The 13,084-nt window shown below is 42.5% G+C and overlaps 1 protein-coding gene across 1 annotated transcript in view; it reads left to right on the top strand.

Moving 5' to 3' along the window:
- dnah12 (dynein, axonemal, heavy chain 12) overlaps positions 1-13,084 on the top strand; it is a 40,013-nt gene that overhangs the window by 10,077 nt on the left and 16,852 nt on the right. The window contains 20 exon segments of the mRNA XM_076276968.1: positions 28-184; positions 1,074-1,246; positions 1,844-1,996; positions 2,325-2,564; positions 2,899-3,144; positions 3,300-3,419; positions 3,810-3,919; positions 4,020-4,203; positions 5,049-5,189; positions 5,310-5,393; positions 5,530-5,718; positions 6,248-6,367; positions 6,699-6,887; positions 7,170-7,321; positions 7,622-7,760; positions 8,786-8,952; positions 9,070-9,325; positions 9,589-9,885; positions 10,285-10,463; positions 12,629-12,821. Coding sequence (XP_076133083.1) covers positions 28-184; positions 1,074-1,246; positions 1,844-1,996; positions 2,325-2,564; positions 2,899-3,144; positions 3,300-3,419; positions 3,810-3,919; positions 4,020-4,203; positions 5,049-5,189; positions 5,310-5,393; positions 5,530-5,718; positions 6,248-6,367; positions 6,699-6,887; positions 7,170-7,321; positions 7,622-7,760; positions 8,786-8,952; positions 9,070-9,325; positions 9,589-9,885; positions 10,285-10,463; positions 12,629-12,821 — 3,489 coding nt within the window.

Here is a 13,084-nt window from a genome sequence, read left to right as displayed (position 1 = left end):
GTCTCACTGCCACTGGTGCTTTTGTAGGGTTTGAGAAACTACCATGAGCAGCTGCAGCTGCAGCTGAATGACATTGTGGAGCTGGTGAGAGGGAAACTACCCAAACAGACTCGCACCACGCTGGGCGCTCTGGTGACCATAGATGTACACGCTCGAGACGTGGTCATGGAGATGATTGAGAAAGGTAGACACAAATACAGGCATGCATGCATGCTGATGGTAATTTTGATACCATAGATTTAATAGAGACCCAGTCAGACCAATAGTATGAAAAATCAGGAACAGAGTTTATTTACAATGATGCGCATCAAGGGAGAGACAGCATGACTTCACCTAAAGATCCATCAGCTGCTCTAACTAGACAAGGAAATAGTTAGGGTTTAAGTATCCTTCCAGGCTGACGGGAGATGGCGTTGGTCATCCCATCTCACGTGGACTACACTGAATCAGACTCAGAATCAGATTAGTAGCAACCTGGCAATCCGGAGCAGATATCTACTGACGCAGCCATGCTGAACAGTGAAACACTGCAAAGTCATAATATTCCCGCTTATCTCTAAATACATAGTCACACACAGATATACACAGGGACAGTACAGATATCATACAGTCATTACATAGAATCATACTTTTAGTATCAAAGTGACCCACTAATGAGAAATGCAGAACATTAAACCACATATTGGAATATTGGGCATAATGTTCTATTCCACTTTCTCTCAATACATACATACAAACATACATACATACATACACACTTAATATATACATACATACAAACATACATACAAACATACATACATACATATACAGTATACATACATACAAAAATACATACAAACATACATACATACATACATACAGTACTGTACATACATACATAAATACATACATACATACCGGTACATACATACATACATACATACATACATACATACATACTGGTACAAAGTCATTACAGATACACAACCATTATTTGGTGTATATAATATGACATCAGATGATATGATGAGATTATTGATTGATGATTAATTCTTTGATTATTAGATTGCCTTTTATTGTTTTTGTTGCAGGTGTCTCACATGAAACGGATTTCCAATGGTTAGCTCAGTTGCGTTACTACTGGGCCAATGAGAACGTTCGTGTCCGCATTATTAACTGTGATGTGAAGTATGCCTATGAGTATCTAGGCAACTCACCTCGTCTTGTCATCACTCCTCTGACAGACAGATGCTACCGCACTTTGGTAAAGTCAAAAATGGCAATATGGTTATATGGATAATGCTTTGTTTTTCATAGACCCTTTCCCATCAACTCTGATGTGATATGAATGTAACATTAAATATATATGTAGACAAAATTAACAATACATATGTGACCTTGCAAGGCGAAACCAGTCGCTTTGCACACTGTGCTATTTTGAGAAATTCCACGATAAACAAACTTACGGGTTAAAATGTCCAATTTCACGTTTTCGCATAATTCGACAGTATACAGTCTACACTTTCATATTGTGAACAAATTTCACAGAAAAACATACGTTTTGACTGTTTAACCCTCTCTGTAATAACTATCGCACGTGACAATTTACTTAAAAAGTATTTTTTCATTATATGATTTTCTCCTCTTCTGGCGTATCGTGACAGAAGAACCATGCCAACTTTGGACGTGGTTATCTTAGCGATACTTTTTGCAATGCCCTCGATAAACATATCATTGGAAAGCTTAGTTTATGGCCGTTCATGTGAGCACAAAGCGATTGGTTTCGCCTTGCAGGGTCACATATTTTATATTAGATCACTGAATATATTGGTTGTTTATCGTGCATTGCCCTGTGTTTCAGATTGGAGCATTTTACCTGAATCTAGGAGGCGCACCGGAGGGCCCTGCTGGCACAGGGAAGACGGAGACCACCAAGGATCTGGCCAAAGCTCTGGCAGTGCAGTGTGTGGTCTTCAACTGCTCTGATGGGCTGGACTATCTGGCCATGGGCAAGGTATGAAATGTTTGTCTTTGAAGGGTCTGATGAAGGGTCTCGATACCATATAGCTTACTATTGGCTTCATTTGAGTGATGAGCTGGTTCATAACATGAGGTATTGATTTTGGTGAATTGATACATGTGTATATATATATATGTAGAATCAGAAATTGAGATTTAATCATATTGATTATAGACCCCCCCCCCCCCCCCCCCCCCCCCTCCCCACACACACACACACACTCACACAGAGAACTGACTGAAGTTAACAGAAACTACTGTATGTCAAGGTGAGAGTACTGTCTTACGGTGCTGTTCTGCCTGCTCCCTACTCCACACGCTAGTTCTTCAAAGGGCTGGCCTCGTCTGGGGCCTGGGCCTGCTTTGACGAGTTCAACCGCATCGAGCTGGAGGTGCTGTCTGTGGTGGCCCAGCAAATCCTGTGCATCCAGCGCGCCATCCAGCTGAAAATGGAGTACTTTGACTTTGAGGGGACGGAACTGAAGCTCAACCCCAACTGCTTCGTCGCCATCACCATGAACCCTGGATACGCCGGTCGATCTGAGCTCCCTGATAACCTCAAGGTGACCGTCTCTCTCTTCTCTTTTTTTCTTTTTCTCTCCCTCCCTCTCTTCTTCCTTCCTTCCTTTCTTTCCTTCCTCCCTTCCTTCTCTTCCACCCGCTGAAGGCCCCCCCCCGACACCTACATTACCTTTGCTGTAGATTAATTAAATTAAAGGTGTCGGAACAGCCCTGTTCATCCAATCTCAACGTACGGATTAATTAGCCATCCCCCCGATTCGAGCCGCCTGATGGAGAAAGCTAGATGCTAAATCCATCGGCAGGATGGGAGGTCAAACTCATTTATCTCAGTTGCACCGCTGGCTGCTTTCCCCTCCCCTGTCTCCTGTTTACCAGGTGCTGTTCAGGACAGTGGCCATGATGGTGCCTAATTATGCGCTGATAGCAGAGATCTCCTTGTACTCCTATGGATTCCTCAATGCCAAGCCACTGTCGGTGAAGATTGTGATGACCTACAGGCTGTGCTCGGAGCAGCTCTCCTCCCAGTTCCACTACGACTACGGCATGAGGGCCGTCAAAGCCGTGCTGGTGGCCGCAGGAAACCTCAAACTCAAGTTTCCTGAGGAAAATGAGGACATACTGGTAGGCACTCTAAGGGCACAGCATAATTGTAAAGAAAATATTTCATTAATATTTCAAGAATATTTCAAATAATATTTCAAGAATATTTTAATCATATTGCAAGATTATCACGGAATGCATTAGGAAATGTTAAAGCTTAGTGCTCTGTTCTTCAGCTGCTCAGGTCCATCAAAGATGTGAATGAGGCCAAGTTCCTGTCTCATGATATTCCTCTGTTTAACGGCATCACCAGTGACCTTTTCCCTGGCATCACCCTGCCTGTAGCGGACTATGAGGTGCGATGGCTTTACCTGTGACACATAGATAGTTCTGTAGGTTAAGTTTTTTAATGTTAAGTACACAATTGCGATTCAATAGAATTTTTTCCCCTCAAATTTATCAAATTTCTCTAGTGGTTCCCTAGCTGTCTTTTACCTGTCTTTTTATTTGTCCTAATGTTCAAACACTGTTTGAACTCTGTAAACAAATAGTTGCTCAGACCGAGCTATAAACATTTTCAGCTAATCAACATGTTGCTTTAGAAGCACAGATAGGAGGAATGTAATTTGATTGGCTGTTGAGCTCAAATATCACAGACTCTACCTTTAAGATGCCCATGTGTCAGAATCACAGACTCTACCTTTAAGATGCCTGTGTGTCATGTCCGTATCTTGTTTGGTCTCCAGCTCTTCTTGGACTGTGCACAGGAGTGCTGCAAAGAGCATAACGTCCAGCCAGCGAATGTTTTCCTCGAAAAGATCATTCAGACCTACGAGATGATGATTGTTCGTCACGGGTAACCTTGCGGAACCTCAACCTCAACCATGTTTCTTCTTATTATTATTATTATCAATAAATTCTTGTTATTACTATTCTTGTTTCTTAAAACGCTTTAGGTTCATGCTTGTTGGAGAGCCTTTTGCAGGCAAAACCAAAGTGCTGCATGTTCTTGCGGACACCCTGACCCTCATGCACGAGAGAGGTTACAATGAGGAGGAGAGGGTGATTTATCGCACCGTCAATCCCAAGTCCATCACCATGGGTCAGCTCTTCGGCCAGTTTGATCCCGTCTCGCATGAGGTACGCTTGAAAAATCTACTTTTAGCAATACATAGCAAGCAATACGAAAAAACAGTTGCATCTTACAAAATGAAAGAGATTGCATTAGGGGAATTGTCACTTTGTAGTTTAAATATAAGAGATAATGTGCGTATAAGTGTATGAGATTTTATACATATCTGATATTTGAGAGTAATAGATGTCACAAGTCAGATACTTGTCAGACAATCAGAAAAGAGTGCTTTTTCTCAGCATGGTGAGAATAAATCGAGCGGCTTCATCTCCCATTTCTCCACGAGCATTATGATTTGACTGACTCAAACCGTCGGCAAGCAGCAGCCATTCTGACTTAATGATGTGGGTGACGTCAGACGGTGGTCTGGTGAATCTGATAAGTGTGTCAGACAGACAGGGAGAGCGCGGAGCTGAGTGTTATCATCAGCAGAGCAGATGGTTGCTACTAAGTAGGTGGCTTTTGTATGATCCCCCTCCCAGTGGCAATGCGGCCGACATACTCTTCCAATCCCAGCCTGAGATTTGCTGTCCTGCCGTGACTTCTGATTGACAATGGGATTGAGCGACTGATGTGTTGACATGGCCAGTTTTTATTGCTGTAGAGACCATGTATGAAAATGAGAATTAAACGAGATGAGTCAGTTTTGTAATGGCCCACTGATTCTCACGAGCATTGAGTAAATAGGATGTAGGAGCATTATGAGGAGTTCTGTATGAATTCAAATGGAAAAGATAAGTCCAGTGTGATACAGACTAGAAAATAAAGGCATGTCCTCTTTCCCCCTGATTTCTGTCATTCTCTCTCTTTCTTTCTTTCTTTCTTTCTTGTTGCCTTTCTTTCTTGTTTTCAGTGGACAGATGGGATCGTAGCTAACACCTTCCGTGAGTTTGCGTCCTCGGAGACGCCTGATAGGAAGTGGGTTGTGTTTGATGGGCCAATCGACACCCTCTGGATCGAGAGCATGAACACTGTGCTTGACGACAACAAAAAGGCAGGGAGTAAACATCAACTTCACACAAATAGCTCATTTTGTAACATACATACATGTTTTTTTTTTGTTTTTGTATCTTTTTTTCTGTGGTGATACTTTCTGTCTTTCTTTCTTTTGCAGCTCTGTCTCATGAGTGGAGAAATTATTCAGATGTCGAGCCAAATGAGTCTCATCTTTGAGGCCATGGACCTCTCGCAGGCCTCAGTGAGTACAGTTGATTGACCACAATGACTCCTCCTCAGAATTAGGTCAGACCCACAGACCAGTTCTGACAGCCCTTCTGGAAGGCAAATTGTGAATTATTTTTTGTTCCTCTCTCCTTTTCGTTGCCTGCTCGTAGCCAGCCACGGTTAGCCGCTGTGGGATGATCTACATGGAACCGTCTCAGCTAGGGTGGATGCCGCTGGTCACTTCCTGGCTTCACACCCTGCCGGAACCCCTGAAGGCTCCGGAACATTCCGCCCTGCTGTTGGAGCTGTTTGATTGGATGGTTACTCCTGCTCTCAGAACTCTGCGTAAAAACTGCAGGGTGGGTGTGGTGATCCACATCATTTTGCCTTTCCTTTTCATATCACTCACATCTAATATGTGCCTACCACCTTCAACTCTCCTCAAATATTAGTGGCAATTAGTTGATTAACTCAGTCTAGTTTATTACCAATTCTAATTCATATTAGTATATATCTAAATGGCATATAGGTCTATATATACCTATGGAAGATGTATACAATTACTGGTTAGTGCTTCGGACTTGTAACCGGAGGATTGCTGGTTCGAACCCCGACCAGTAGGCACGGCTGAAGTGCCCTTGAGCAAGGCACCTAACCCCTCACTGCTCCCCGAGCGCCGCTGTTGTTGCAGGCAGCTCACTGCGCCGGGATTAGTGTGTGCTTCACCTCACTGTGTGTTCACTGTGTGCTGAGTGTGTTTCACTAATTCACGGATTGGGATAAATGCAGAGACCAAATTTCCCTCACAGGATCAAAAGAGTATATATACTTATACTTATACTTATACTTGACCTACGTATGTCGTCACACATTATTGGTATCATATAGGAAGTCGTCCCTACAAGTAACAGCAACACAGTGGTGTCTCTGACCAGACTGTTTGAGATGCTGATGACTGGGCCTGTGACTGAGGACCCTGGAAACAAGAACATTCGCACATGGATCATGGTAAATTACCTGTTATACCTCTAGGCAACAGTCAGTTGCTTTGGGCACGAATGATTAGAAAGGGATGCATATGTGTTAAGTGCTCAACCTATACTGCAGAATGCAATGTCAATGGAGATGACCTCTCCCTCAGTGCAGTCTTAATAGACAGGGTGTTTTTTATCTTGGCTACCAAGTGAACCAGGGCCACCACTGTAATACTGTATATCAAATTAAATATATTGGAAAAAATGTAATGATATACTTGGACAGCTCTCTAAACTGTTGTACTGTGTGTGTGTGTGTGTGTGTGTGTGTGTGTGTGTGTGTGTGTGTGTGTGTGTCACTGCAGGCTGCCTTCGCCTTCTCCCTGGTGTGGTCAGTCGGGGGCAGCTGTGACACAGATGGACGTGCGCGCTTCGATGAGTTCCTAAGGGGGCTGGTCATGGGAGGCTCGGAGAAACACCCTTTCCCAGCCACCGTGGCCAAGTGGGAGTGCCCCTTCGATGACAAGGGTCTGGTTTACGACTACAGCTACGAGGTTTGCCTGACAAATAGATTGACTCGCTCTCTCTCTCTCTCTGTTTTTGCTGACTGCAGGGATGTTTTTGTCGTACAGTTACAATCATCAGTGACTCAGTGGGCAGTTGAATGCTGTATGCTGAACTGCAGGAAGCCCTTTTAGTCATCTCCACATGGAGATGAAGTGTTTTACAAACTAGCCTTTAGGAAATTCCTGTTTATTTGCAGAGAATCTAAACAGAGGCCCTTTCAGAACACATTGACTGAACCCTCTGTAACATTTCTTTTGTATCACACACAGTTCAAAGGGAAAGGCCGATGGGTGAACTGGAATGAATCGATCAAGAACATAACCCTGGGGGACAAGAGCACCCAGGTGCAGGATATTATCGTCCCGACCATTGACACTGTGCGGTATACCTACCTGATGGACTTGAGCATCCAGTATGGCGTGTAAGCATGCATTTTCTACAGTATATCACAGCGTTAAAGGGTAATCACAGTAGATTTTCCCATCAGTTGTGTGGAACTCCTCTGTGTCAGTTGAAACGATTGAGCAACGTAAGATTTTTATAATTCTTATGACCTTGCCTTGCAATTTACATTTAGCAGATGCTGTTGTCCAAATTGAGCTCAAGTGTCTCGGCCTTACCAGATGGCCGGCAGGAGAACATGAGAGATGACGGCTGTTTCGTGAATCTCTTTTTGGAGTTTGTTGAAAGGGCAGGCCTTTGTGTTTTGTTTACGTTTCAGGCCCCTTCTGTTTGTGGGCCCCACTGGAACAGGGAAGTCCGTGTACGTGAAGGAGAAACTCATGAACAATCTGGACAAGGACAGCTACCTGCCTTTCTTCATCAACTTCTCTGCTCGTACCAGTGCCAATCAGACCCAGGTAAACCCAGGAACCTGAACATAGTCAGTAAAGTAGAAGCTTAGTCTGCCTTACAAGGCATGTGTCAACATCACCGTGACCAATGACAGTGACAATTTGCACCTCAATGCTAAATACAATACAATACACAATATACAGTACTTAATCTTTCTCTCTATCTCGAGTTACATCCCATTATATTAATTAATATATAATAATAATAATAATAATAATAATAATTATTATTATTATTATTATTATTATTATTGTATATTAATTAATATAATATTATTATTATTATTATTATTTTAATTATTATTATTATTATTATTATTATTATTATTATTATTATTATTATTATTAAATGTCATATTCTATGAAGTATATGTGCATTTCAGCTGCAGGGAAATCCCCACTAGCCAGACAATTAGGTTCCTCATGATCTTTAATAATGGATGTACATTTATTTGTTACATTAGCAAGAGACTCAAAAAGAGAGAGAAAAAAGCATTCCTTCCCCCACTTCCCATCCTGTAAGGAAAACTAAGTGTAACAGGAGAGAAAACTTAATGTCATCTGTTGTATAGCAACTTAAATTGATCCCACAGCCACCTTTACACCAACACCATATTCACCTGAATTTAAGAACATATCTGAGTAGCTTTTTTTGAGTATGAGTAAATATATGAGTTTTTGGTGGCTTGAAATTACCAAATACACTGAATAAGGCGGGAATCACATTAGCCAGCGGCAAGCGACAGCGGCAAGCGTAACGCAGCGCTCAGACCATAATAAGTTCTATCTCCTTCCTATGTAAACACAAAGGGTTTGCCTTCACTGGCAATGGAATATGGTCGCGTTGCCACCGCGCCGCTGCCGAACCATATAGAACAATAGGAAACCTGCCGCTGGCTAATGGCTTACCTAAGGGTTGAAATGACCAGATACACTGTATAAGGGTTGAAATGACCAAATACACTGTAAAAGGCTTGAAAAGTTGTCATTTCTAAACTCAACTTCTACTTGGACCTCGTTTCCTTGAGCAGGACATCATCATGTCTAGGCTGGATAAAAGGCGTAAGGGGGTGTTCGGACCTCCGATGGGCAAGAAGTGTGTCATATTTGTAGATGACATGAACATGCCAGCAGTTGAGATCTTTGGAGCACAGCCTCCCATTGAGCTGCTGCGGCAGTTCTTTGACCATGGAAACTGGTGAGCCAGACACTTAGAAAGTGGGACATGTCATCTCATATATGCATTTTAGTCATTTGTACAACTTGTATGGCACCATTATGGCCCAATGTTTCAAACTAATCATATTTGTTTCAGGTATGACATTAAAGATACCACCAAGATCACTTTAGTTGACCTTCAACTCATCTCGGCGATGGGCCCTCCTGGTGGAGGAAGGAACGCGGTGACATCACGCTTCCTGCGTCATTTCAACATCTGCAGCATTAACGTGTTCAGTGATGACACCATGGTCCGCATATTCTCCAGCATAATGTCCTTTTACCTGCGTAACAATGAGTTCCCTCCTGACTGCTTCACTACGGGCAACCTGATTGTCACTGCAACACTGGAGGTACGCTGCCATTTTTACTTCCTGTAGATTTGATAGATGAGGAAATGAGAAAAATAGATGAGAAGATGAGTAGAAATAGAATAAATAATTCAGCTAGATATCTTCTGATTGACAATACAAAAGATCATGTGTATTATATAAATGGTATTATATAATAGTGATTTATACTAATAAATATATTAATCTTACTTTTTACCCCCTTTGCGCCATCAATGTTTATATTTGTTTTCTTTAATTGTCTTTCTCTCCCTTTCTTCAACAAGGTCTATAAAAAAGCCATGGAGAACCTCCTGCCCACCCCAGCGAAGTCCCACTACACGTTCAACCTGCGGGACTTCTCCCGCGTGATCCGGGGCTGCCTGCTGCTGAAGAAAGACTCCCTGGAGAGCAAACGCACCATGATCCGCCTCTTTGTGCATGAGGTCTTCCGAGTCTTCTACGACCGCCTGGTGGATGACCAGGATCGCGCCTGGCTCTTCAAGCTAATGAAAGGCATCGTGAGCGACCACTTCCGAGAGAGCTTCGACAACTTGTTCGATCATCTCAAGCAAGGGGACCAGGTTAGAAATCACTGGGGAAAATACAACATTTCAATTCATGAAATTGTCTTCCATTAGTAAATTTGACACATTTGTATTTGTGTTGAATGTCATTCTGCGTGAGTGACTAATACATACAGTACTTTGAAGCTTTGAATTTAGAGTGCTTTCACTGTTAGGGTTAATGTCCCTGCCTTTTATTATTTGTATTTTATGAATGAACATTTTTCCGAATTTAATTGGTTGTAAGGTATGAATAATAAGATTAGATTATCAGTCGAGTCGCCACCTGAGAGAAACCTGATGTTGCAGGTCCCTGTTGCTTGGGATAAAATTGTCAGCTAAATAAAATGTACTTTATATTATTTGACTTTATTATAGTAAATAGCTTAAGTTGTGTTTTGGGGGTTGCTTGTGCAGCTTTCTGAGGAGGACCTAAGGAGCCTGCTGTTTGGAGACTACATGAACCCTGAGGTGGAGGAGTCGGAGAGGCTGTATGCCGAGGTGCCGTCCATGGAGAGCTTCAGCGAGATGGTGGAGCACTGCCTGGAGGAGTACAATCAGACCCACAAGAACCGCATGAACCTCGTCATCTTCCGGTAACTACCACACCAGGGGGCAGCCGTGGCCTACTGGTCAGTGCTTCGGATTTTTAACCGGAGTGAATGTTATTTAGCAGACAATTGTATCCCTGCCAGTTCGAACCCCGACCAGTAGGAACGGCTGAAGTGCCCTTGAGCAAGGCACCTAACACCTCACTGCTCCCTGAGCGCCACTGTAGCAGGCAGTTCACTGCATCGGGATTAGTGTGTGCTTCACCTCACTGTGTGTTCACTGTGTGCTGAGTGTGTTTCACTGATTCACAGATTGGGATAAATGCAGAGACCAAATTTCCCTCACGGGGTCAAAAGAGAGTATATACTTATACTATACTTCTACCATTCTGCTATTCCGTTAACCATACTGATGCCGTATAGATAGATAATTCTCAATTTGAATACATATGAACATATGTATTAGCATATATCAGTTATTTTGTTCATGAGTCTTGAATCATTCCCCATATTGTGGTGAATACTATGTATCAGTTTTGCCATGGAGGCAGTAGATGCTACTCAATACAAAATTAACTAGCCATTGACTGACCAGAACCACCATAAACTGATTTTGGTGCCACCATAAATGATTTTATAATATAGATGGTGGCACATAGAGTCATACAGGGTCATGATGCAGACGTAGAATTATACTTTCAGTGTCACAGTGACCCACTAGTGAGAAATGCAGAACATTAACCCTTAGAACCCTAAGCTGTTTTTAGGGCATTTTCACTACCTTTATTCATAAGGATTTATTCTGGTCATTGTAAGTGCCACACACATATATTATATATTGTTTTATGTATTGTATTATATATTGTTGTCTGGGCTATTCAGATCTGCCATCATTTCATGTATTGATACTAGCATTGATTTTATTTAGATTTTTAAAGAATTAAAATATAAAAAGTGTATTATACAAATTCTTATATTTCGACATGTATCTCACCACAGCAAGCTCACAGCTCTACATGCATTTCATGTGTGTGTAGGGCAGGCTGTCCTGAATCGGGCAATATAATTGCCATGTTGGAGGGACACTCTGGGGCTGAGCAATTTACAGAAATATTTGCTGTGTGATTTACGGAAATAAATGCCATTTTTTATTTAGTGATGAAAAATGACCTTTCTGCGCTCCATATCTGTGACACGAACTGATCTGACCTGACTTGACCCGAGGTTGCGTGTTAGCCTGCGTGCCTGTGTGTATGCAGTCATAATAATTCTCAACTTTTTACTGCATTGCCATGAACAAAGTAAAGGCAAAAAAGGTGTTTATTTGTTGAACAAATTGGGATGCAATGTGAGCCTTGAATTGGATACCATGCAGGAATTTGCTAGGATCTCAAAACCGGAATATGAACATGCTTTGCCATAGAGAAACACATGATAGCATTGGATTATAAACATGCTTTGCCACAAGAACAGACAAAAACGTGGGGTCCAGCTATATGAAGTTATTATTTTGCTGTCACTTCGTCTGTTTTATAACCCAGAAGGATGTACTTGGTATCAAATGATAGCTCTGAGTCTCCTCTTTCATCTGACATGCGTGGCATCTATGTGCTCACGGGTCCGCGAGTAATTCAAACGAGAGTAATGAGTGTGCAGCGTTGGTTTGTATACATGACGTTATTATTTTGCATTCATTTTGTCTGGTTTTATAAGCCAGAAGGATTGATAAACATGGTACCAATGGATAGCCCTGTGCCCCCTCTTTCATCTGATATGCTTGCCATATCGATGTGATCACGGGTTCGCGAGTAATTCAAACTAGAGTAATGTGTGTGCAGGTGAACGCAGAGAAGTATAGACTGTAAATATGATGCAATTTGATTTAATTTCATGATTTTTTTAAATTTTCATACTTGATCGTACAGACAAGTGTGTAGTCTCATTGGAAAGCCCCACTTCTGCTCTGTCGTGCAATAAAGGTTTCATCTCGCTGCGATGAACCGTTCCGGAGCAATGTAACAGAGAAGAAAGGGTGTGTTTTTTGACGCACTTTGCGTCAATCGGGTTCTAAGGGTTAAACCACATATTGGAATATTGGGCCCAATGCAGAACATTAAACCCACATATTAGAATATTGGACATAATGCTCTATTCCACTTTTTCTCAAGATGAAGGCCAACTGTCCTCTCTTCTCTGTTCATCTTGCTAAGCTACGTGCTGGAGCACCTGTCCCGCATCAGCAGGGTGCTGAAGCAGCCGGGTGGGAACGCGCTGCTGGTGGGGGTCGGCGGCAGCGGGCGTCAGTCCATCACTCGCCTGGCCACCTTCATGTCCGGCATGACGCTCTTCCAGCCTGAGATCTCCAAAAGCTACGGCATGAACGAGTGGAGGGACGACCTGAAGGTACGAGAGTCGCAAGAACGCTCCAGTGTGACAGCCAGAGGTGGTAACTGACTGTCTCAGCAATATATTTAGGTGGTAAATGGCTGAATATGACATACTACTAACTAACTGAGATTCACTGAACATGGAACACTGAGATGGTAGCAGACTCTGTCTTGGCTCAGATCTAGTAGATCTGCTGAATTAGAGCCAGGTCCATTCCACTGTCAGACACTGTGAACTGTTCAGAAAATCAGCCAGATTTGGGTAGTCCGTTATGGAGC

Source organism: Alosa pseudoharengus, unplaced genomic scaffold (assembly GCF_046254945.1).
Source record: "Alosa pseudoharengus isolate Yale_2024_CS ecotype anadromous, Long Island Sound unplaced genomic scaffold, YU_APseudo_1.1 YU_APseudo_1.1_scf_9, whole genome shotgun sequence".
Taxonomy (NCBI): Eukaryota; Metazoa; Chordata; class Actinopteri; order Clupeiformes; family Clupeidae; genus Alosa; species Alosa pseudoharengus.
The sequence above is the reverse complement of the archived record's forward strand: the minus strand, read 5'-3'. Positions and strand labels throughout refer to the sequence as shown.